The 27,127-nt window shown below is 32.6% G+C and overlaps 1 protein-coding gene across 1 annotated transcript in view; it reads left to right on the top strand.

Moving 5' to 3' along the window:
• Pka-C3 (Protein kinase, cAMP-dependent, catalytic subunit 3) overlaps nucleotides 1-24,733 on the top strand; it is a 58,714-nt gene extending 33,981 nt beyond the window's left edge. The window contains exons 2-7 of the mRNA XM_077436080.1: nucleotides 1,018-1,186; nucleotides 9,356-9,465; nucleotides 19,309-19,554; nucleotides 20,923-21,104; nucleotides 24,149-24,226; nucleotides 24,478-24,733. Of these exons, the coding sequence (XP_077292206.1) occupies nucleotides 1,018-1,186; nucleotides 9,356-9,465; nucleotides 19,309-19,554; nucleotides 20,923-21,104; nucleotides 24,149-24,226; nucleotides 24,478-24,603 (911 nt within the window). The 3' untranslated portion in view covers nucleotides 24,604-24,733. The remainder of the gene's footprint in view (nucleotides 1-1,017; nucleotides 1,187-9,355; nucleotides 9,466-19,308; nucleotides 19,555-20,922; nucleotides 21,105-24,148; nucleotides 24,227-24,477) is intronic.
• The last annotated feature ends 2,394 nt before the right edge of the window (nucleotides 24,734-27,127 follow it).

Here is a 27,127-nt window from a genome sequence, read left to right as displayed (position 1 = left end):
ACAAACAATATGTTATTAATAAAGGTAGGCTACTTAGGATATTTCTGTTACACAAAATGAAAAATTGGACTCATCACTTCAAGATAAATTATTATAAGTCAAAAATTTAAAAAATATATTTTTTTTCGATACCTAGTACTCTTATTTTTAAAGCTACGGCACGCCACTGGTACATACACATGTACATATGTATGTACATTTGTATAAGAAAAAAAAAATTTCGGTTAGTACATTTTCATAAAAAGGGCAATAAATAATCAAGTAACTTGTTTATTCAATAGTTTTTTTTATTCTTGTGATCAGTTTAAGAGCTGTAACCACTTGAGTTTATGCAAAAAATAATGTCATCGCAAAATTCTTTGAATTTCTGTTCGGATTTTATTTCTTAACTTAAACATATGCACATATGTATTTATATGTAAGAGTTGTACTAAATAAGAACAAAAAAAAATAGTAAAAAAAATTGTACTAAATAAGAACAAAACTAGCTATCGATTGGAAAGTTTAAGCATAGTACATAATTCAATTTTCTTGAAGAGTACCTTTGTCTGGAAAATGTTGTTAGTTTGTAACTGGAACAAACCTGATAATATGTATGGAATATGTACCGTTAAAAAGAGACAGGAAAATGGTATAACTTTCTCATAGGATTACATTCTTTTGCATGTAAATAGGTCATATTGTAATTGAATTCTTTCACTCGTGTTGAAATAAATCTTGTCTTTTATTTTTTCATTTGCCTGATATTGATCCGATTTGCTTACAACTACATTTTTAGCATACATATATCAAAACAAACAAAGCCTTGAACGTTTTTAATATAAGGAAAGGATACGATTGCGAGGTGTAATAGAGAGAAATTGGTTTAAGGTTGGCGATGACAAATTATATCGTTACGACCCTGCCTTTACACGGGCGTAGGTGTCGCAAAGAAATTTCAAAACAGGTTTTCCACCACGTATCACCATATTCAGATCTTTCTCCATATTAATTCAACCATTTTTTGTGTAATTACAGGAACTGGCACATTCGGCAGAGTCTGCTTGTGCCGGGACAAAGCCGCTGATTGCTACTTGGCAATGAAGATCTTGGCCATGTCGGACGTCATCAGGCTGAAACAAGTCGAACACGTGAAGAACGAGAAGAACATCCTGGCCGAAATAAGGCATCCGTTCATAGTCAACATGTAAGTACATATGTACATACATATATACGTGTAGATCAGATTGTATGGACACGTGTATGAAAGTGCCAAAATTTTCCGTGCGGCATAATTTTCTTCGTATGCATACAAGAAGCGGAAAATTTTCGGGCTATTTTCGAACAATCCAAATGCGTGTTGAAAGTTTAAGGTCGCGTCAGGAATAGACGTCCTTAATAGTGTCTCAAAGAATACGTTGGTATTTATTTTAGTGCTTTATGATGCTTTTCACACGATGTACGTAGATTATTGATCGATTCGATAATTCATTCGAAGCATAGTCGTCATGTCGTGACAATCCTTTGTCTGACAATCATTTTAAGTGCAACGATTATTTTTGTTGCAATTTGTCGGCTATGCATCGTCTACTCCGAAAGAGATTCTATGAACAATAAAATCTGTTGGCAAGCTCGAGGGAGACGTCTGTTGTAGCTTTTATATCGCAAGCTTCATTAGCGTGTGTAATGCTGTATTAAAAGCGGATTTATTTTATGCGGGATAAAATTGCGAACTTTATTAAATATGTCATCTTATCGTAGCATTCAATTTTATATTGTAATTGTGATCCAAATATACGCCGATTCTATTTACGGACCGATTTGTTAAATTATGTATGTAATGTAATATGTATGGAATTATTCGATTATGATCGCTTACTTGAGTGTGTCGTCAATACGTACATATGTATGTATGCTTATAGTATAATATTATAATTTTAATTTCGGTATTTGTACGAGAGCAATATATTATTTTATTTTAAATCTGCAAACGAAATTTTTTCAATTTGAATGGTATAATTAGATGAAGATTAAAATTTTTGGATGAAAATATTACGAGACGATAAAAATAAAATATGATTTTATTCATGTTTATGAATAGCATCGCATGAATAAGCAGAATTTCATGTTGGGGGGCGGCAACTTTTTGCTTGAAGGTTTGACTGTGCAGATTCAATGCATTCCGATTAAAATGGTAAATCAAATTTTGGTTTATAACTGATGGAGCGGATACTGCGTTTCTTTTCAAGTAAACTAACATTGGAGTGAATTTTGTATTGAAATGTAAAAATGTAAGAATTTTGTATTGAAATGTTATTGACTGATCAACTAACATAAATCTGTATGTACTTTTGCAAGTTGCACTTTTTTTAGTAGTATCGAACTAAGAACTATCTTTGTTGAGATTTTTCCATTAAGCTGTATAGGTTTATTCTAGATTAAATTTAATTATAATTTATATTTTTCCGTTAATGCCATTATGAGTTGCCCTTGAGCGAGACCTATGGTATTAAACTTGTACATATATATTTATAAATGATATATTTTGAAATCATATCCAAATAGTGGTGACATGGGGGGTAGGAGGGTTTTGCCAATTTGATGAGAAATCGATTCAATAATGAAATCGGATAAATTGGAAATAAATTCTGATAGGAAAAGATCAACTTAGAGTCACAAATATCCAAGTCTGACTCGCAGTACTGCAGAAATATGTACTTCCGAATAAATTATTTCAATCGAGGTTTACCCAGGGCTTGAACCCGGAACCTTTCAGTGGTTAGCACTAACGCAACCATCGAGCTATACCGCTGACTTGATGAAAATACTGCTATAATAGATGAGTAAAAGGAAAGATCAATGGGGGTGAAAATCTTAAAAAAACCTAAATAAATGTACTATACATTTTTTGTTTCATTTGATTTTCTTCAATTGAATTATTATTCACCCGGTATAATCATCGAAGCGTATTTGTAGTGTCTATCATTCATTGTTTTAAGTGAACGACTTCGACATACGAGTGTTCAGTCGTGGGTGGGTGGCAACTTATTGGATTTATGTCGACCGTGATTTGTATACATATATGACGTAATGAAATTACAACGGCTTGTCGTTGTAATTAACCAAAAGTGTTCAACGATGACGCTATTGTCGGCGAAATTGAATTCTATTGTCGGGATGGATGTGAATGTGTGTGTTTTTTTAGTTTTATTTTTCATTGAAAGCGCAAATTGCTCGTAAAACCGCGCTCGATGTAAATAATGCTCGATCTCGATGGAGGAAGTTGAAATTGGCGAAATGAGCGGGTGGCTGAAATCGCTCGTAAAGTGGGCGTAATAGCCACTAAAATGGCAAGTATCGGCGTATTAAACGGCAATATAGCCATTTAATACGCTGAGCAACCGTAGGGTTATTTATTATGAAGAGCGGTTTTAAGTTGACTTGATCCAGGTTTGAGGTTTTTAAACTTTTGGAGGTCAAAGTGTCAGATTAGAAATGGCTGCCTCCTAGTTAGGGTACTAGTATCAAAGAATTAAGTCAATCAACTTTGGGGTCAAAGTGTTAAAATATCGAGACTTTAAGATGCTGTTTGAATTGTTAATGTTAATCCTCTTCATTGTGATGTCGACGAAAACTTTGTCGCATGAACTAAAAGGAAAAGCTAAACGTCAATTGTCAAAACTTTGAGTCAAACTATTGACGATGATAATGTGTGGTAATATTCTATGTGGAAGTGACGAAAACTCTCCGTTGGAAAGAATGAGGCGTTTATGATTCTTATACGAGTAAGATCAAGACATGTATTTATTTATTTATTAAAAAAAACAGAAACAAATAGCATTAATAAGACACCAAAACAGTTACTATAGATTAGTAACAACTATGAAGAATAATAAAAACAAAGAAGATAAGCATTGAATAATGGTAGATATGGGATACATATGTGCATATAATAAGACTGATCAAACAATATAAATATTAAGCAAGAAAAGGAACAACAAAAAGTAACAATATGAGGGGTAATATTGTTAAAAGAAGAGCAAAATCTATTCAAAAAGGAATTACAGTAAGTTTGTATGATGAGGTGTAAGTATTGGGATGTGAATAACATATATGTATGTAAATACATATGTATGTATATCATTTCGTATGTCTTCTCGTATAGGCTGTATGCAGGGCCACCGAGAGGAATTCTGGGCCCAATACATTTTTAATATGCGAAAAATTTATCAGAACTATTAAAAAAACACCTACATATACATATGTTGGTTGTTATTTTTTAAAATAATTTAATAAAAAAGTATGATATAACAGGTACGATTTCACATGAACACAAAGAATACGTGGATCGAAAGATAATAAAAAATTAGCATTAAATAAATATATGTATTTTTATGTAGAATATAAAATATCAAAATCGGTCAGTCGAACGTTCCGACAAGGTGTCCCTCGAGTAGTCCGGGCCCTGAAAATTTATCCCAGCTCCCCACCCCCCCCTCGTCAGCCCTGGCTGTATGATGAATATATTAATATGAATAATTCGGCTGATGGTCAATTCGGAATGAAATTATGATTTGTAATGCCGAAAACGAAAGAAAAACCTTATTTTTCGTGGAACGTGTCAACCGTGTATATCGAGGGACTTGTGTATTTTTTAAATTTGCCAGGAATTATTCAGAGACAACAAATATTGTTGATTTGTAATAATATATGTACATATGAAGTGGTGGAAATCCAATTTTCAGTTCCAAAAACAATATTTCTGTTTGATTTAATTCACTAATTGTTATCACTTCTATGTGTGTTCAGAATCTCAGAAGAGCAGAATAAACGTACTACAGGTCACCAGTATTTTTAAAAATTGCTAAACGCAATTAAATGTATTCAATGTTTTGCGAAATATTTCTCGAAATAAAGATGGACTTATGCCACTTTCAATTATAACAGCACATATGTAGGTATGTATAATACTTGAATTATATACAATACGATCGATAAATTTCAAAGTATAGAAGTTCAATATATTTCTGGGTGTAATTTCGCCCATTGTCCATCTATGAAGAGAATAAATATAAATGAAATTGCCGATATATTTTGAATGACATTCCAATGGCTATCGCACGTGCAATAAAGAGCTCGAGTCCGTCGATTAGAATTCTTCCCACGCGGTCGTTTGCACCTTTGCGTCACATTCCAAGTGCACGTGCAAGGTCGTCGATTTTGCACCCTCCTCTCAGATTGTGACCAATTTTGCTCGAAATCTTCTTGAATAGCGAACGTTTTGCTCGTTATACCGAAATTGGCGAGAAATTTTCCGGAAACGAAGAATGTAATTTTTTTTATTTTACTCTTTGGTCAGTTGACGAGCTGTAATTTTTCTCCGCTCAAAAGCTATGACCGATTGACTATTCGACGAGTCGTATTGTGAAAGCTTCAGATTTTTCAGTCGGTGATTTTTCATGTTTTTGAATTCACATCTGAATGAAAAATGCTGAAAATCAACATTTCTCTGAAAGTGATTGTTAATCAAAGTATATATATTTATATGTATTTCGTACGGTTTAAAGAGGCTTTGGTGAGTTAAAATACTTTTGAGAAGTTCATTGACAGCTAAAAACTCTTGTCTGATTTTTTTATAACCGTTGAACGCTTAATGAGAGAGTGGGTGCTGTAATTTAGATACGTTAAATGGTTTTTTTTTTTGCGAGGACAATTGGTTGTCGTGGTCAAACGAGTCATTTTTGAAGTTTGCGTGGAAATTTGGTAACTGTTTATTTTTGTTTTATCGTATAAACATACATACATGTGTGAATTTTCGTATGATTTTTGATATGTTTGTGTTTTAAATGTTGCTGGAAAGTAGATTGAGAATTGAATAGATGACACGCGATGTTCCCAATTTGCAAGGATTCGGTCCATGGCTGAATCATGACGTGTCAAAAAAGGACACACGTCCCATCCGAAGATAAACGCGATCGATACCATATGTGCGACCTCGTCTCAAATTTGATCTTTTGATCGGCAAAAGCCGCAGAAGATTTGCATATTGGCCATTGTTAAAAGTTGAAGAGCGCCCACCCAACCTCGGGAACCTTTACAATAATTTCGATAGCCGAGGCTTACGACGATTTTTTCCCTCGTCGCTGAACTCTCGGCTAGTTGCTAAAAGTGTGGGGTCAAAAGTCTTTAGTTGTATGAATTAAATTTTTTATATGTACATATATTCATATACATATATGCGTTTGGACTTGGTTTGGTTTACGGTCAAATGGTAAAAGCTATCAATCACGCACGGCGGGCTTTCGTTATTTACTGCTTTTCTTTTACGGTGTGTGCTAGTCGTGACTGAACGCATTTTCAGCAGCAAATTTATTATTACGTATATTTTTTCGAGGGAGGTTTGTTTGAGGCAAAGCATGCTATTGTTGTGTGAAACTTTGGTGAAACTTTTCCGACCGACCATAAAATTATTTTCGACTAGAAAGTTTCGTAATAGATGAACTTTCCGCAAATCGAAGTGAATTAGCAGTTGTCACGTTCGGTCGGTCGTTTCCATTTATATTTATTATTAATATTATTATATTTTTGTCCTATGAATGTCATCGTTTGAGTGAGTGAAGCATGCAATTGATGGGTGACCTTAATTCTGCATTGTTACGAGATAGTTCAGCGGCAATTTTTATTGCTTGCTTTATCATTCGGTGGCGGAATTTTATTCATGAACCAATTAAGCAGAACGATGGAATTAATTATAATATATATAAATATAGTATATAAAAATGGACGCGATGTATGTATGTATGTGGGTATGTGGTGGACGCGTCGACAAGTATAGAGATTTAAAAAAAAAACTTCTATATACTGTTTGCTACCACTTTTTCCTATAGGGCAATAGTCTAAGAGCATTTAGCCCCGTCTATTGAAAATGTATTTAATTAATTAATAAATTTTTCTATTGGTGTTTTATATTGTTTATATGTAGGTAGGTAGGTATTTTATCATTTTTTTCATACTAAACAATTAAATATATTTAAAAGGTATTTGAAAAAGATATGACCGCGTGCGGATCAAAATCAGGACCCGACACATTTCTTTTAATTTTTTTTTTTTAATAACTTAATATGCCATAACCCATGTGATGATATTTCATCGGGCACAACAGTTGTTTATAAAAATAGATTTTTATTGTGTTGCATATGTATGTCTAAGTACAAAAATATGAAAATAGAGTGGTTAGTGTGTGATGCTTTCAAGTGAGAGGTCATGCGTTCAATCCCTGGCCCGGTATTGTTGTCCAGACTTTGGATATATGTGATTCCAGTTTCCTATCAGAGTTTGCCAATTTATCTGATTTCATTGTTGAAACCGCTCTGCCAAAATTGACAACTTATTCACATTTCTCGCAAATTTGAGTTTCTAGCCTCTCGGATTTGTTGATTATTATAAGTATGCTACAATTCACCCACATACTCTGCAAAATGAAATGTATTTCGAAATTTTTCTTAGATGTCTCTTTAGTATTGTATAAAAATAAAATTATATTTGTAATATGTTTGGTATTGTTAGTACTTATGTATGTGCAAAAAAATGGGTTTAGTATGTAATAAAAATAAAAATATTGGAACTAATCCAAGTGAATATTTTTTTTGTACTACTTAGTATTTTAATGGAATCATTTTAATAAAAATTAAATGAGATAAAACCGGAAAATTTTAACTAAACACAGCCGATGTGAATCTTTTAATATCATCATGCTAGCAGCTAAAGAAATAATTGAGAAAGTTTTCAAATTTCATCAAGATTTTGGGAAACCATGTATATTCACGTATATTGTAAGAATCAGTGAATGTATTTTATTTATTAGAAATTAAAATTAGTCGTGTTTTAATTTATCTGGTTTAAATATTTTTATTTTTATTCAATTGATGTACATGTATTGAAACATGTACACTCGTCTTACAGATCGCTCCAATGCGACGAGTATACTATACAGATCAAGAAACACACTTAATTATATATTAATACATAATTATTATATACTAGTGGTTTTACCCGGCTTCACTCGGTATTTGTAATATAAACAGCTTAAACATGGCGAAACCATTTAATAGTAAACATTTATTTGTTTTTTTTATTAAATTTTTTTGAATCGAAAAAAAATAATATTCAACGATATCGATATCGTCGTCATAGAAACTTTGATTTGTTTTCGATGCTCCCATCCAAGCCTTTAAACCTTACATACAAAGTCACTTTTGAAATAACATATATTATATTTTGTCAAACATTGTAAAGTGTATTGCAAGCATTTTTATATAATACTATCAAATAAGCATTTATTCAATACGATTTTTATACGATAATCATCCACAGAGATATCTATGGAGAAATCTTTGCAGCATTTTATTATACAAACCGGCGAACGTTGAGACGCTGAATAACTCAAGGTTAGCGAGGGTAATAGGGGAGGGAATGCCAATTTTACAGGAACGCTTCCAATGAAAACCAGTAAAATTGGCAAAACTCTGATAAGACGCTAACGACCTCAAGTCACAAACCAAGGTCTGGCTAGCAGCGGGACTCTGGTGGGAATCGAACCCGTGACACTTTGCCCAAAAGCATAATATGCTAACCACTAGTGCACATCGCTGTTGACTGCAAATAGCGAGTGCCATCACAATATACAAAGTAAATCGTTGTTTTTTTTATCACCATTTAACCAAACTTATCCCTTTCAATAGTCCACGAGATAAATTGAAGAAGTGCCCTTTCAGAATACTTCACACGCTTCTCATTATGAAGTGGCATCGCTCGAAGTTGGGTATGCGTTATAGATATGTATATAATGTCACGTTATCATCTTCACTTGAGACCTTCCCGTACTAATAGTCCCGTGTGAACAAATAAGAATCAAATAAACGTTTCAATAGAACACATTGGGGAAATACATAAATCAAAACAAAAGTTGCGGTTCCATTGTAGGGTCAATGTCTACAGTTGGAAAATCTCAATTGTGTGTAATTTGATTCATTCGAGGCCGGACACATCTCTGTCCGCGAATTCGTATCATTCGTTAACGACATCCGAAGGTCCAGTCCTTGTGCTTCTTATGTTTCCGATCGGTTTCTTTTTTAATTTTATCCATAGTTGTATAAACGGGGTGGCGGGGATGGGTTGGCGTTGAGACTGTCTGAAATAGATAAAAGGAAAACGTCGTGTTGTGTTCGTTCATCTGAAGCAAATGGGTCACGAACACAAGTGGGTCATGGAAGGATTGGTTGAGGAAAAATGGGAGTTTTTATAAGGTTTTTTTGTCGATATAAGATTTATGCTTGAGCGCGTTTTAATCGTATGATTTATTTTTGTTTTTGTACAGGCGATGGTGGACCCGAGATGAGACCTGCATTTACATGCTGTTCGATTACGTATGTGGCGGTGAACTTTTCTCTTATCTCAGGAACGCTGGAAGATTCAGCAGTGCTACAGGTAATTTTGTGTTTATTAATTCATTATGCGTAATGGTGTCACCCAGAGTTATGTATGTGTGTGTTGGATAGCCGAAAGTACGTAACGTTTTCTTTATAAATCTTTATTGCGTGTCTCTAATTGCATATGCCAGAGTGCAGTGTAATTTGAATACGTTTCACAAATGTACGTTGAACTTGGCCGGCGAATTAAAGCTCGTATGAAATAAAATCAAAAATAGAGGAACGAGGTTTCCACATGGCGAATAAATCGTGCTGTTGAATTATTGTCAAGTCTCTTTGATCTATATGTATGTGTGTATGTATAAAGTGTGACTGTAAATTGTTGCGACACTTGGTTGCAATTTTCGATGAGCGCTCGTACAATTTTAGATCTGTAAATTTATCATTGTTTTAATTGATGCGAACGTCTGCTGCGCGAACTTCTCGCAAATCATTCCACTGATTGGGACGAGGAATGGAAAAAAGATCCGTTAAAAATGATTATAATGGATACGGTCGGTGTCGATTGGAAAAAACCGCCTAAGGACGTTTCGCCCTGAATCCGTTTCAGCACCTTTTGATTTATTTTTTTAAGTGGCCTTTAGATCGTCAACACCGAGTCTCTAGTTTATAAATAATGCGTTCGATATTTATTTATTGGCTGTTTCTGCGAGTTAATTTGAATTTCTGAATCGATCGAACCTTGTGAAATGTCATTCCACTCGATCGGGTCGCATTAGCAGACCTACGCAATAATTTAAATTTAATGATACATACAATATGTATCATCGGGTGTACGTAGCCTATTTACTTTACCTTCATGTGAGTCTATCAAAAAGTAAAAAAAATAAATTGTGTGTGAATACTCAACGATACCTCATTTACTTAAATTAGATTAATTATCTTTAACGGTTATGTGATAGATTATGTTGACTTAATTATGTATATATAATAAGCATTTTAAATATAATATCCATATGTACAATATGCTAAAACACGTTTTACAACAGAATTTTCTTACTAGGGATTTTGTATCTTTTTTGCGACAACTTTATTTTTTTAAATACATATGTATTTATCAATTGAATTTAATATATGTAAATATATTGTGGATTAAGCCAGTAGTATATGTAGCTCGGTAGTTGTGTTAATACTTACCACCGATAGGTTTCCGGGCTAAAATCCCGTGTTAAACTCGATTGAAGAGAATTTATTCAGAGTATTTCTGCAGTGGTGCTGGTCAGACTTGGATATTTGTGACTCCAAGTCGATCGTTTCCTATCAGAGTTTGTCAAGTTATCTGATTTCTTTGTAGAATCGGTTCCTCATCAAATTGGAAAAACCATCCTACCTACTATTTGAATATGATTTCAAATTTATAATCTCTAAATTTATAATATACAAATTTAATACCATATGTGTCGCTCAGGGGTAAAACCCGGAATGGTATTATGGTAAAATATAATTAATAAAGGAATGAATTAGACTTCTTAGTAGCCATTCCTTCTATTTATTTGTAGTTATAATATAAAATTAGACTGTTATTGGAAAATGATTTTTTTTATAATTACATATTAGTTTTTGATGTATGTTTGAGATGAAAATAGAATACACATCCGGTGACTGATTTGTTCACATGCAGTACAATACGTTATAAATATATCTATGTATATATTCACCGTTAGAAGATCGTTTTTGCTATTGAAATAAATGAATCTTAAAAATATTTACATTAATAGAATACTGAATTCTTCATTTTTGTAAACATAAAAAATAACAAAACATCAAAAGAATTGAATAAAAGCTTATAAAATGGATTGTTATTTGAAGAGATTCGGTAAATTCGTTTATCTTAGTTGTGTTTTTGATAAATATGTACAGCTTTCACTCCGGTTCGTTTATGAACATACTAGTTTGTTCATATACAAACTATATTGGTTTTTATTTAAATGCTAACTGTCAAGATTTATTTTGAAATAGGTTGACCGGGTGTCGCATGAAACCATCAAGTATTTAAACGGGAAATCCTATTACAACGTTGGTATAATTCCCGTATCCGGGTAACTCAGGGTAAGTAAGCACGGTAGGTAAGAAGCTGGTACAAACAATTGAGAATACTTAATGCCTAATCTAATAGTTTCTGCATGAACAAACTAGTTCGTTTTTAAATTTGCTCTTTTGTGTACACCATAACTGGCCAGATTGGTTCGTGTATAAAAAAATAGTATGTTCATGAACGAACGAAATGTACACTTGGACTGTAACTATAGATATGTATTATGCATGTGATTGAATTATGGTTAAAGAAGTTATGTAATATAATATTAGTTTAGGGAATATATACAAGTTTAAGAAAAAAGTTTATTTTTATTTCCTACTGGGAATACGTTTTTTTAATCCTTTTGATTTACGTAAGTGTTTTTCGGTCGGGGGGACCATTTTCGAATATCTCCGAGTTCAAGTGAATAAATCACAAATATATTACATTCTAAACGTATTCATCAAGATAACAGTCCCGTTATATAAATACGATACGCAAATACTGTGCGCGTTTCTTATTTTACATCGAAAACAGATTTTTTCTGGACAGTTGAAAATTCGCAGGATGACGTTAAACCGCGTTCGCGCGTGTTAGTATATTTGTATGTAATCCGTTGACAATTTTCATATAAATAGTATCACAGGTGATGAAACCGACTGTTGTAATAAATCGCAACGAAACTGTGACACCTAGTATGAATATTTGCCGTCACGCCTATGTGTGATTGATGGAAAGTTTTTTCTTCGGGATTTTCACCGATATTGATAATTAAAATCGAGGAAAGTTATTATGTATATATGTACTCTAAACTAGATATTGTATTATGGGTATTTTATCGTTTTTCAATGTTAACAATCTTTTAAAAATAAATATTTACGGACGTCTGACCTTGCGGGTTGGAACAAAAGCTCTCGCGATAAACATACATATAATCAGTCATTGCTATAAAAATCCATTTGATCGTAAAGATCAGTGGATCTCGTAAACTCGTAAAGTATCTTTGCAGCTTACATAACAACGGTTTTTCATATGTAATATAAATATATACACGATGTATCTTGGTCGCCGATACACATAATAATCATATTTCAACCGCTGCTCGGTTCACAAACCGTTTGTGCCGGCAATGTTTGCCATTTTTCACCGACTGCTGAAAGTGAAAAAAAAAAGAAATGAGAAGTCTGAACTTGGATCTGTCTGACTTTAGATTTATGTCCTCACGTCGAGACACTCTGGAGGTGGGTTTTATAATTCATGAGGAATTGAGGACTTAGACTGAATGTACATATATCAATATATGAATGTAAATTGTGTGCCAATAGTAATATTTGATGAAATTGACTATTTAAGGAGAATGTTTTATATATTATATTTGGTATATTTTAAGGTTCCGATTAGTGTTTATTAGTTGTGTGAATCTTAATTCTTTATCTACATATGTATCAATAGATGAAGTTTTGTGATCTTGAGAAAATTCGACTTTGAGACTCATTATAACTTAAAATCGATCACTTATCACGTTTGTATGGTTTTTAAAAAATGTGAGTTCAGGCTATGGAAAAATACTGAACTATCTCCGAATTGATAAGGTTTTGGAAAGAATCTGGAACCCAGCAGTAGTAGTTTTCTTTTAAACAGTATTTAATTATTTTATTGTGGCCTTGAATTGTTTTGTATCTTTTTGATATTTCATCTTTATAGCCGTATTAAGTAATAAAAAAAATGATATGAATCTGAACCGGAAGTAAAGCTTTTGTTTATTGAAAATGCAGCATGTGAGTTTTCCTCAAACGTGAATACTCAAATTTTTAGTTTATCTTTAATCTATGTATATCAGGAAGGCTTAAGAGGTAACTCCAATGCGCCTTCCTGGCCAAAAACATTGTAAATTTGATAAAAATATTATTAGTATTAAACAAAGTAGATACATAAATACATATCAATTAATATCCACAGAGACATCTATGGTCAAATTTGTAAATTTGCAGCATTTTAAACAATTCAGATTCGAAATTCGAGTTTGCTGAAAACCCGAGATTTTAAGAGAAAATGTGTAAGGTTGCCAATTTGTTGGAACCGTTTCAATGAAAATCAGATAAATTGGTAAACTCTGATAGGAAACGATCGACCTGGAGTCAAAAATCCATGGTCTGGCCAGCAGAAACCAGTGGGATTTGAATCCGTGACCACTCTGTTCAAAGCATTATATGCTAACCACTAGTCTATTCTAAATGTGTATTTAGAGCGTTTCCGCGAATTTTTTTCGACCAAATTCCTTAAATATGTATATGTAATGTTATGGGTCGGTTGCATCTGAATTTTTTTGCTTTATTGTCCATAGAAGGATTGACATTTGTCAGTTTTTATAATATTAAAAAGTGGAAAAACTTTACAATTTTCGATGAAAAAATATGAAATTTTGGCGTGAATTACACGTTGTGAATTTAGAAATTGAATGTAATTTATATGAATGTGTTTTAAAGTCGTATTGTGACACTGGTTTGGAGTGTGTCGTTGATAAACACTCCGAATGATATATTGGGAACGTTCGTGCAACAGCCGTTGTAAATCGGCCAAAAAGATGAAATATTTTTCACGTACTATTTGAGTTTTTGTGTTGTTTGTTTTCTTCCATTTGTTTAAATTGTTTTATTTTATTCTTTATTTTTTTTGAAAAAAAAAAGCTTTTTCGTAGGGATTTCTTTTGCCAAAAATTTCGCAACGTTCATTCACAATGGCAAAATAATATCATTCAATTAGCGGGACGTTTTAAAAGTGTAGACATGTTCTAAAATCATCAGATTCAAATACACACATACATATAATATGTGTGTTTCCGTTGAATATCGTATGTATGTACATCTATACGTTTATACGTTTACTTTTATGTTCTCTATTATATTATTGAAGTTGTTTTTCGAGACAAACATATTTTTATATGTATTTGAAGGACAGGTATTTTTAATATATATCTGAAAGATTCTATTAAATCATATTAATATTTTATGATCTCGACCCATTTCGATCGCCATAATTTTTATCGTAGGTGGCTTAATCTCGCGCTATTCCAGCATCTTAAATATTGTCTATGAATCTAAATATATATATATATATATATATATATATATATATATATATATATAATATTATTTATAAGTTTGTTTAGCGTGTAAGTGTGTGTGTGTTTATTTTTTTTATATTGAAAGCAAATTGTATAAATCTTTTGTGACAAATGTGTATAGTTTTCTTTCACACGGTGCACCTGTTGTGCTATAAATAATAGACATTGAATGATTTTTCATTGTTTGACGAAGACACGTCTTGGATTTTTTCTGTTGATTCGACGAAAATACATAAAATAGAGATGTCGACAGCGACAAATCGCACAATTAGATGGTATTATTTACACTTTGTCATTCGTTAATCGCGGGACGTCAGTTTTTGGGTCGATGTGGAAGACGCACGAGAGCCATCAAGTTAGAGGACACGTCAAATTTAGATTTTTGCAGAGGCGGATGTCGTCGGCAAGTCCATATGGTCCATGGCGTATTATATAGTAGGTGGACGTTTAACTTTCGATTTTTCAAATCGAACGGACAAAACTCCCATGGTATCATAGCACGTGGTAATTGCGTGCAGATTGAATGAACCGTCGACGAGTTTGATGTTTCGTAAAAGCTGGAATTCGAATCGGTTCGTAAATTCGAACACCCACAGCTTGGGCCACATACTGGTAAGTATCATATTTGAGACAGGAGTTACTGCCTATGTGTGACATTTGTGCGGTGTTTTCCAGTGGCGCACGTGCCGTTCTGCATGATCTCTCCTCCTCGTCCCGGTGTCGTTATTATCCAGGATTTAAGAGATGTTACTATTGCTGTGTTGTTATCACCGGCGACTGCGTCAAGTGTCTGGATGACCTCTTGCGTGGACGCTTTGGACCCATCTGCGTCTGCCAATCACGTTGGCCCGATTCGAATCATCTGACGTCACTGGTTGTTGTTCCTCAGCCGGAATTCCTTCCTCGTAGTACGTTAGTTTCGTTTTGCGTGCGCACTGTGCGATCGTTGCCAAGTGGCGTAATGTAATACGTAAGTTTTTAAATGCACCACTATAGATCAATGTTCCGCATCCAATTTTTTAACGTAGAACTATGTGTGTATGTATCGTGAGGGTGCGTGGTAGCGGTGGCAGCGACACGAAAGACATCGCTGTAAATCCGAGATTATCTCTCGTGTATAGTCTGGTTAGAATGACGCTTTGTACAATTAGTTAGTACTAATCAGTGTCACGTTAAAGCTATACGAAATGTATGCAGCAGAATAGCCTAGTGGAATAACCAGCAGAATAGACTAGTGGTTAGCGTATAATGCTTTGAACAGAGTGGTCACGGGTTCAAATCCAACAGTCACGGGGTTCAATCAGTGCCGCGTTAAAGCTATACGAAATGTACGTAGCAGAATAGCCTAGTGCAGAGCATCGTAACCTCTGGATATTCGCGGCACACTTTGTTTACAACTCGTAGAGTTTGTCAGCTACGTACATGCATATGTACTTCATCGGCAGTCGCTAGTTATTCCGTATATGCATAGGGACAAAACACTAACTAACATCGGATTTCTCCCTCAAACGCGATCTCACTCGCACGCATTAGGCCGAAGTGCTTTTCGGAGAACACATATTACCACGGTGCACAGGTTACGATGCTCTGGCCTAGTGGAATAACCAGCAGAATAGACGAGTGGTTAGCGTATAATGCTTTGAACGGAGTGGTCACGGGTTCAAATCCCACTGGTTTCTGCTGGCCAGACCTCGGATTTGTGACTCCAGGTCGATCAGAGTTTACCAATTTATCCGATTTTCAGTGAAACGGTTCCAAAAAATTGACAACCTTACCCATTTTTTCGCAAATCTCGAGTTTTCAGCAATCTCGAATTTTGCTGAATTGTATAAAATGCTGCAAATTTACAAATCTGACCATTAATGTACATATGTATGTATATGTGAATGTTAATTGATATGTATTTACTTTGTATAATACTTGTATCAAATGTATAATGTTTCTGGCCAGGAAGGTGCATTGGAGTTACCTGATAGGCCTTCTTGGTATAGATTAAAAAAAAAATGAAGCGACTGTAGTGTATATATGTATGTATGTACAAAACCATTATTAATTTCAATGATATTCAGATAGCAACGATGAAATAATTGAATTTTGGATAATTTTTAGTATGACTGATCTTCGTGATTGTAAAGATCTTTGGTGATTCTTTTCTATTTGTCTATAGCAGAGTGGAATAGCCTGTCGTGGTACGAATCTGGTCTTCCATTCTTCTTGTTTTTGTCAGCAATCACGATGAGGCGTTTACTTGTGATATTTTGCTCTCTCCGCACCATATGTTGAAAGAATGTTGTATTTAATGTTTTTAAATTCAATTATAAATGGATGTCGAATGGAGAACCTATCGATATTTTAATTTTGATTTTATTTGGTTAAACTTCTAAAGTTTCTTACAGTTGGTAGACCATCGATCTAAATATTTCCGTTTTTCGTGCTTGTTTTCGTGAGTATTTGGGGAAAAATGAGAATCTCGATGTATACATACGTATTATATTTTGTTTCATTATCGTTAATGAAAGAAAAAAAATGACTAAATTTTTAATCCTTTCACATTTTATTTCATATTTCATAAAAAAATTACTAATAATTATTTTTTTTTAAATACTTTTTTTTATGTTTATAAACTTTATGTTCACAATGTATATTACGTATATTATAATAGTAACTGATTTTGCAATCATTTTCTATTTTACAAATTATTTTTTTGTTAGAATTTATAGTATTATCTTATTTTAATGTTAGTTGTGCTATATTCCTACAATATGCAGCAATGTTTAAATTTCCATTAAGGGGAAATTTAAATTATTTGGTTGGGGGAGAAGGGGGGGGGGGGCAATGAAACAATAATTAAAAACGTTTATTATTCATGATGTTCGTTTACCATTCTGTTTGTTTTGCGAACACTGACAACGAATCTATGAAGAAAGGTCTTGAAACACGTTTGAAGAAACATATTTACTAGTAAATACTTATGTGAACTATAACTTCTATGAATTAATTTAAGAATTTAAAAGATAAATTTGAATAAAGATCAACAATAAATTCATTTTTCTCTGAAAAGAGTGCTAGCGAAAAGCTGATGATATTTTTCTTCTCATAGTTAAATCTGGAAAAAAATAATATTATAGGGAAGGATTTATTTAACCTTACTTACATACATACTAACTTAATATGTAACTATAACATCGATGGCTTAGTGCACTTAGTTGAATGTCGATTTTTGAATTTGTGTATTGTGAATTTATGTATATCACATAAATTGCCTTGAAAGGAAAAACCTGAATTATTACAGCATCCACAGACGTAAAGTTCGATACGAATTCAAAAATGGACATAAAATATCTGTGCACTAAGCCATCGATACATCAGTTTTTCTCATAATAGTTCTGAAAATAGATGACAAAAATGTCCATGATATGCCATACTATTAGTAATATAACCTATAGAATAGATGAGATGGCTATGGATCGAAAATTATTGAAAAAAAGAAAATTCTCAATACAGATGGATGAGACAGAAACGGTGTATTGATGCAAATCTAAGATATTTGGCTTCACTGAACTTCTGGAATTGCATTTTTAAGTGATTGTTTTTTTTGCACGATAGTATAACATGCTTAATTACTAAAAATATAGTTTTCACTTTGAAAATTTGAGTATTTGAAGCGATCTTCATTTATTTTAAGAATTTGATGAGCTATATAAATGGACATGGAGATTTTTGAGGCGTTATGGGTACATCACAAAAAAGGTTGGGAAACACTGGTGCATAACATAATAGGAAAAAAGCTCAATATATTTTAAATTCTTATAAATATTCATAATACAAAATTTTATACATAATATTTTAACTTAAGGTTCTTTAAAGTAGCCGTTCTAAAGCAGATTGTGCTTACATATGTACATAGGTAATCTGTGTAACATAGAATTAATTATCGTACACATATAATGCCGTGTAATATATGTATGTATATACATATATGTGAGATCAACTGATAGGTTGATAATTTCATTAGATGTGTTTTGTTTTTGAAATGGAGATTTACTCGATTATAATATTTTATATTAACTTTTGTCAAAATTTGTAAAGTTGATGAGAGAATAAAATTAATCCTCTTTTTTAATATCATAAAATGACTCGCTTTGGATTTTGGTCACGAACTTATAATTAAAAATAAATATTTAAGCTTTCGAAATCCGGAAATTTTCAATACAATCACGATCATGCTCGAGTCTTAAAACAAGCAGCGAGAAAATTCTGCCACCATACATAATAAGTGTTGTAAATAACATAATTCTAAATGAACGTTATTAATTGAATTCGGAATGAATCATCTTAAACAGTTGCATACATACTTACCTACATATACATATATTGGAAGTAGACTACATATATGTGTGTCCAAATACGTCTCAGGTAGTAGGTTTTATGATTGCGATCGATTTTCAACCGTTAGATTGATTGACTAGCGTCTGCTCACTATTTTAGCAGTACTCAGCTAAATTAGCTGCCAAACCTGAGGCCAATCATAACACGCTTACACCCATTGCCAAATCGTAATTGAAATTTATGGACGTTTCACGACTTACAACGCCTTAATGATCTCCGCAATTATGACGATGACGCCCCATCTCGAATAAGGTGTTTATTTATTATTAACAATTGCTAACGCTTTGTGTTCGTACTTTAATTGATTGCAGGAAATTTCTACGCCGCTGAAATCGTATGTGCTCTGGATTATCTGCACTCGAAGTCGATAGTGTATCGCGATCTGAAGCCTGAAAATTTGCTGTTGGACAGGGATGGCCATTTGAAGATAACCGATTTCGGTTTTGCGAAGAAGCTGACCGACAGAACGTGGACTCTGTGCGGGACACCCGAGTATCTGGCACCTGAAATCATCCAATCGAAGGGACACAATAAGGCCGTGGATTGGTGGGCATTAGGTGGGTGTATTCCTATATAATTACGTATTTTTAATATATTTTTTTATAATTCCTGGAGATTTTATTTTAGCATATGCATTTCAGAACTTCGTTTAATATGTTTATGGTTTCAATTATTTTTCGTTTATACCAGAACAGATCATGCCGGTAACTGTACGTCAACAGTAGTACGAATAATATTCTTTAGTACATTCTATATGGACGCATTCATATGTTCCGTAATGTGTATGTGACGTATCTATTACAGCAGCAACTGGTATGCACCATTTATATTGTGGTGTCCAGTCAAAGCCGCTCGGTAAATAAGCGCACTGATAAAACCGCCCCGACATTACCGCGTGGCGACAAAACCGCGTCAAAATCACCCCAGCGAAAAGGAATATGCTTTAGTTATATTAATCAAATCGAAGTCGAAATTGATAGTTAAATTTTTTCATATATTCTGGCGCGGTTTTGACGGCGCGCGGTAATGTCGGGCGGTTAAGTCGAGGCGCTTTTGACTGTCGCGCTAAAATATATTATACTAGTGTTGTACTCGATGAAATATCATCGCATGGGTGTTGGTATTTTAAGTTATTAAATAAAAAAAATTAAAAGAAATGTGTTCGATCCGTATGCGGACGAATTTTTTCAAATACCTTTTAAATATTTTTAAATTAATATTTATATTTAATTGTTTAATATGAAAAATAAAATGGTAAAAACTACCTATCTAACTATGTACTACATATAAACAAAATAAAAAAACCAATAGAAAAATTAATTAATTAATTAAATAAATTTTCAATAGATGGCGGTAAATGCTCAGAGATTTAGCGCCGTCTATTAACCTAGAGGAAACATTGGTAGCAAACAATATACATAGAAGTTTTTTTCTTTTGTTATTAAATTCGTACGTTTTGTTGGCATTGGTTAAGCTGTGACGTAAATATGTATGTCGAATCTAAACGACTATTATAGTACGGCGAGCGTTATGGCAGATACACACACAGACATACAGAATAGCGATAAAATAAATGTATATTCACTTTTGTGCAAATTATTTGAAATCATAACTGAAAATGTAATCGAAACAAGGCGATAAAAATAATAAAAGTGACGCAAAATAAAAGTCGATAAAACAGTTTTCTGTTTCGATTTTTTCAACATTAGCCATTTGTATCCAACTTGTTAATTAGTATATTTTGATGGCTTGCCACAAGCTTTTTTCGGTTGGAATTTTTTTTAGAGTTTTCGTGATGAAATGTAATGAAAAGTTTCGGAATATTAAGAAAACGTGTTTTCTATGGAAAGACGATGATAGTTAATTTATTTATAACTATATTTTAATTACATGTATAAAACGGTCGTTATATTTAAATATTTCAGGAGTGCTTATCTACGAGATGTTGGTAGGATACCCGCCGTTTTACGACAACAACCCGTTCGGAATTTACGAGAAAATTTTGAGCGGAAAAGTGGATTGGGCTCGTCATCTGGACCTCGTAGCCAAAGATCTGATCAAAAGACTTCTAGTGCCCGATCGGACAAAGAGACTGGGCAACATGAAGGTATCTATCTACATATCTATCCACTTATATGCTTCGTATAAAAATTCTAAATATAATATAACATTCAGAAGGTGTTCTATGAGTTATTCTATTTTAGATCAGCACGCATCTACGATAAATTTTCATACGTATTCACGTATTTATTATATCGTATAATATAATCGCTCGCTGGAGATTTTACTTGCATGAGTAACATTCTCATTTTTGCAATGAAGTGATTCGGATGCATATTTTTGACAAGTGTAGTCTGCGTTTATTTTATGGACCGTTTTAGTTTGAGAGGTGTAATTTATCATAGACGTTTTCGATTTTCTGTCGATTGATTAGGTGATGAGTATAATATACACATGTAGAGTGTTTTTATGATAAAAATATATACATATACATATGTAATATGAAAGATTTGAAAATAGCTGGTCATCTACCTTCGTATAAGGTTACTACCGGTCGCATACTATTGTCATCAATCACGAATGCGCATTTGTCTAACAACAAATTGATTGATACACTTCATTAATAATACATGAAGCTGTGTCGAATGCGTTTTCACAATAGACAGAAAGAAATCGTGTCGATTAATTTTACTTAATTTTAGTTTTGTTCGTAATCCGATATGATGTTTTTAACACACATCGTTTGATAAAATGTAATATATATTTTGTCGGTGACCGTCACCGCATCGAAAGGTCGAAAAATCGAAAATGTTCGTTTACCATGAATACATATGAAAAGCGGATACTATATACATATGTATGTACATATATATCAGTGGCGTGCGGTAAAACTCTCTACCCCCTTCGTACAGCCTCACTTAATTTGCGCGAGCAGGATACAACATGAACAAGAGGAACAGGCTTTTCCTCCCTATCCTGCCCGCGCACATTAAGCAAGGCTGTACGAAAAAAAGAGAGATAATTTCATCGCATGCCACTGATATATATATATATATATATATATATATATATATATATATATATATATATATATATATATATTATATACATATGTATATTATAGATAGTACCGTTTACCATGCATACATTCTTTTCGATCTTTGCTTTCCGATATTTGCTTTTTCACATAGGTAGTTTGTACATAGGTAGACCCATATTTTGTAGTGGTGGATTCAGTTGAGTGTTTGGTCAGATTGAAATGTCACACAGTGGCAGTGGAAGGTTGTAAATCGGCGATGATAATGATCAGCCTCAAGTCTTCTGTGTTGGCAATCAAGGTTGGAGAAATATTGGTGAGCGAGCTCGTATCGCCAATTCCAAGATCAATGGAGAAGTCACCGCCAACGCTCGCGAAACTGGATTTCTGACATGTCTAAGTGGACAGAAGTTGTAGGGTGACTCACTGACTATCGTCTGTAAAAATATTTATATGCCATTATATACGATTTAATCAGTTTAACTTACCGAGCGACACCGCAGTAGGCGGTGATATATTGATGCAGAGGTGATAGGCATGGAAGGAGATCAAAGAAGCGATGGATGCTCCACGAATGCCAACGCTATCTTGGGAAACAAAGACTGATTGTTGTCTAAATGTTTTTATTTTATATTTATAGCCACACGTCTATTTCTTATGACTAAGTAGCAGTCATTCGAATTCATAATAGGCGAAAATATCATCTTCTTTATGAACAAAAAGTTTCAAGTCTTCAATATTGAACTTACATGCATACATATGTACATACAGGCCCGGCCCGATGGTATATGGTACCCTAGGCAGGTTTCAACGCCCCCCCCCCCCCTTAATTTTTAAACAATAAATTTTATGTTGAAGAAAAATATAAAGAAAAAACACAAAATTAAATTTAAAATAGGCACGTTTTATGTATAAAAATGAATAAAATATTAATAGCTATGAATAAATTAAAGAATTTTATAGACTGAAATTTTTTCTTTCGAATGTCTGCGACGGTTTCTGTAAAAAAATTGCCCAAAAACGGGAACGGAAACGGGAAACACGGGAATGAGTGGTATTCATAGAAATATAATACACATAGATGGGCCCTGACGCGAGATTTTGGTCGGAGATCTTGTCATCACTAACTGAGGGGTGCGGGGGGTTTAACTAGCGGGGAAGTTGGGAAAAAAAAGTTTTTTTTCCTACGACGCAGCGGTCGGCGTTTTTTTCACTTCCCCGCTAGTTAAACCCCCCGCACCCCTTAGTTAGTGACGACAAGATCTCCGCAATCGACCTTTCCTACTTAGAAGCTAACTACCCACTGAGAGAAAGTGTGCATGCGCCATGTATTTTGCATGCGCCAAAAGGGAGACCAGTATAAAGCGTGAGGGCGGATCTATGTATTATACATCTATGGTGGTATTGCAACGCAATAATTTCAAATGTTTTCACGTCGCCACCTGCGTTGTTAGGGTAAAATAAACAAACAATTGAATAATTTCAAATGTCTTCGCCGCCTGCGTTTTTCCGACAAATTATTCGAAACTGAAATATTCACTTATCGAAACACATCGAGAAACGGGAACGGGAATGGGAATTGTAATGTGTTATTGTGGTATTGCAACGCATGCCGGGTTCAGGTAGTTTTATATTAAATACAATTCCAAATTACCATTTGTACCGACGACAGTTTGTTGTTTTATTTGTGAGTCGTTGATATTTGACAGTCAACTTCCTGCGTTCCTCGGAAATTATAATATTTTACAATCAGTATTGTTACTTCGAGAAGAAAAATTAAGTTGAATATAAAATATTTTGTAAGTTCAAAGAAAGCCAAATTATTTTTTAAAATTTAATAATCAAAAAAAGAAAAATGGGGGCGCCATGCACCGCCCCTAGTCTATGTCACTTTAGTGCCTAGTCTGCTGCACCTTTGGGCCGACCCTGAATACATATGTAGTTCCATGTCTGTTCTTAATGAAAGCTGTTAAAAATGTATAACTAGAAATATGTATGTATAATATATGCCAAGGTTAAGGCAAATTGAATCTCAAGAGGGTTATTATTTTAAGGTTGAAATGAGATCAGACTTCATAACATATATATTTTATATGTGTTTGTTTTTATTTTAGTGTGGATCTGATGATGTAAAGAGGCATAGATGGTTCAAGCATCTTGATTGGCAAGACGTTTACCTAAGAAAACTTCAGGTATTTATTTCAATTTAATTTACATTTAAAATATATTGCATGATTATTCTTTTTTTTTTTAAAGTTATTTTTGAATATTTACTGTACAAGTACAAATGATAAAGTGAGACATCTGTGAACATGTGCAAATATTACATATTTCAAATATACATATGTACATATAAATACATATGAACAACTGAATCAATATGTTGTGAAGCAATTAAACAAATATGAAATTAAGATGTACTATGTATTTTGAATTTGTTTAGCCACCAATTGTGCCGCAAGTGATGTATGAAGGTGATACCAGTAACTTTGACGAATATCCGGAAACAGACTGGAAAGGAGCCCGTGTTCTTGACAAGGAGGAGATGCGGCTATTTGAAGACTTTTGATGAGATGGTTGTTGCAGTTCTCAAGAGAGATATGGATATTCACATACCTGCTAAATTTAATTACAAATAAGTTTCTTTCACCACTCTACTGTTGGCGATTACAAATGCAATTTTTTTTCAATGTGTGTTATAGAGAGATTTATATTGATTATTAAAGTGTATTAACAATTCTATCAGTGTGGTGATAAATTTAGATATTTGTAAATGTTTTGTCATATGAAAGATGCCATAGTATGTAAAATCATTTATTTATAACTTTCACTTTTATCATAATTTTTATTTTTTGTCTATTAAGGTATAGTTTTTTGTAATATAAAATATTGAAAAAAATATTTCACTTTAAAAATAAGTATTATTTTAAATTTGTAAGTAATGATAATTAATTTTACAGCTTTATATATGTACTCAACTGAACGCTTGTATTATTTTAATATTTAGTCAACGCATATAATATAAGTAAATTAAGTCTGTTTATATTTGTTTTATCAATAATTTGTATATATATATATATATATTTTATTATTTAATGAGTGATATATTATTTGAGAATATGAGTAATTTTTTCAACAATAACTGTGTCAAATTTTGAAATTAAGTTCTTTTTAAGATTTTTATATTATTACCTATTTACGTAAGGGTTAGTGAAAGACAAAGCTCGTTCAAATAATGGCCTGTGATGGACCGCATATTATATACATATTTTGCACATAAAATTTATTTATTATTTTTTTAAGTATGTAGCTATCATGCATTTGCGAAATTATGTAAAAGAAGACCAAAAAGTTGTACTTAAAAATATATCTAAAATAACTGTTCGGGAATTCGAGGCTTTCAATCACAGAATATTAAGAACATGCAATTTATTAAATCTATAGAAAAAAAAATCATGTAAAAGTAATGAATTAAATGAAACCATAAAATACTATATGGTTTTCATATTTTCTTTAAACTTTGAAATAATTCAATCATTTCAATGTGTAATATTAATATGAGGAAAAGAAATTTGATAAAGTATTATTATCATAAAATTAACTTGAATTAGTAATCATATTGAAATACCACTGTAACAAATATATTATTGATGATATAATATGTGTCCGATCATTGTCAATTTATTTCCATATGTATTGATGTTATGTTGAATATTACGATGTTACATTTGAAACGGCGAGAATAGATTTCAACACGAAGTTTAAGTGAGGGCATATACTGAAGGATAAATGAGCTACTGATTAATTCATTCATTCATTGGAAAAATTTACTATAACTTAGCATATACATACATACATATGTATGATACCTGAATCTATAAAATAATTAAAATATTTAATCTGCCAAATGTTTTGGAGATATTCGTAGAAAGATATGTTTGAGTTTGTGTATTTAAAATGTCAGACGGTGTCTTCTGTTTTGATCTTATTCAGTATGCAGTCCCTTTGAGAAAATTATAGTCGGGGAAGCCGGCAATTGTATCTGTGATAGTGCCTTTCGAAGCCATGTACATTATATTATACGAACGTCTGATTGATGTGAACTATTTAAAGTATAAGTATTTTAATTGATTGAAAATTAGAATTTTTATTTGTTCACTGTTGTATATACATATGCATAGTAATAATATATTATATTATACTTGGTATACATTTATGAAAATGATTAACATGAAAAATATACATATAAACTATTATTTTTATGACTTTGTTTTATTTTTTTAATTTATTTATTTTATTTATTTACTCGACCAATTTATGTAATCAAATCAACCAATTGTATTAATATTTCAAGGTAAAAGGCAAAATATGCTAATAGAAGAAGTCCAAATGATATGCTATTTATGTAATTGAAAAGCATGTTCTATAAATTTCAAATCCAACAAATGTAATCATTTACTTATTAAATGATTGTATTTACTGAATAAATATGTATGTACATATGTATATAAAATTTTAGTATATGTATTTTAATTATTTGAATGAAATCAAATTTTCTAAATTTGTATTTAGATGAAAAATTCATTCAATATATGTATGTATGTACGTATGTCTGCAACTTTGTGTAATCATTTGTAAGTATGATAAAAATTGTTGGCATAATTCCTCAGTTTTTGGAATATTGTATGGAATTTTCCATTTCATAGACATTAACAATAATTTGAATGTGTCTATTAATTTCAATCAAGACTAATTATTAGAAAAAAAGTTCAGCTATTTTAACGACATTCTTGTTCAACTCTTATGTGCGAGCATATAATGAAAGCAACCATGACCAGTGGCGTTACTAGGAATTTTGGGCCCATAAGCAAAATTTTTAAATTTAAATACTAAATTTTTGGTTTCGTAGCGCAGTATTAATATGAATATAATTATTTTTAATATGTATGTACATAGGTACATAATATTATTTTCTTAATTTAACTCGCAAATTTTAAAATTTCTTCTTTCGAACCTTTCTGTTTGCAAAATCATGAATTAGTTGTTTGAGGTCCATTTTGTCTGCTTCTTTGTGCTCAATTGAAAGCAAAGAT

The sequence above is a fragment of the Arctopsyche grandis genome, chromosome 8, assembly GCF_051622035.1.
Source record: "Arctopsyche grandis isolate Sample6627 chromosome 8, ASM5162203v2, whole genome shotgun sequence".
Lineage (NCBI taxonomy): Eukaryota > Metazoa > Arthropoda > Insecta > Trichoptera > Hydropsychidae > Arctopsyche > Arctopsyche grandis.
The sequence above is the reverse complement of the archived record's forward strand: the minus strand, read 5'-3'. Positions and strand labels throughout refer to the sequence as shown.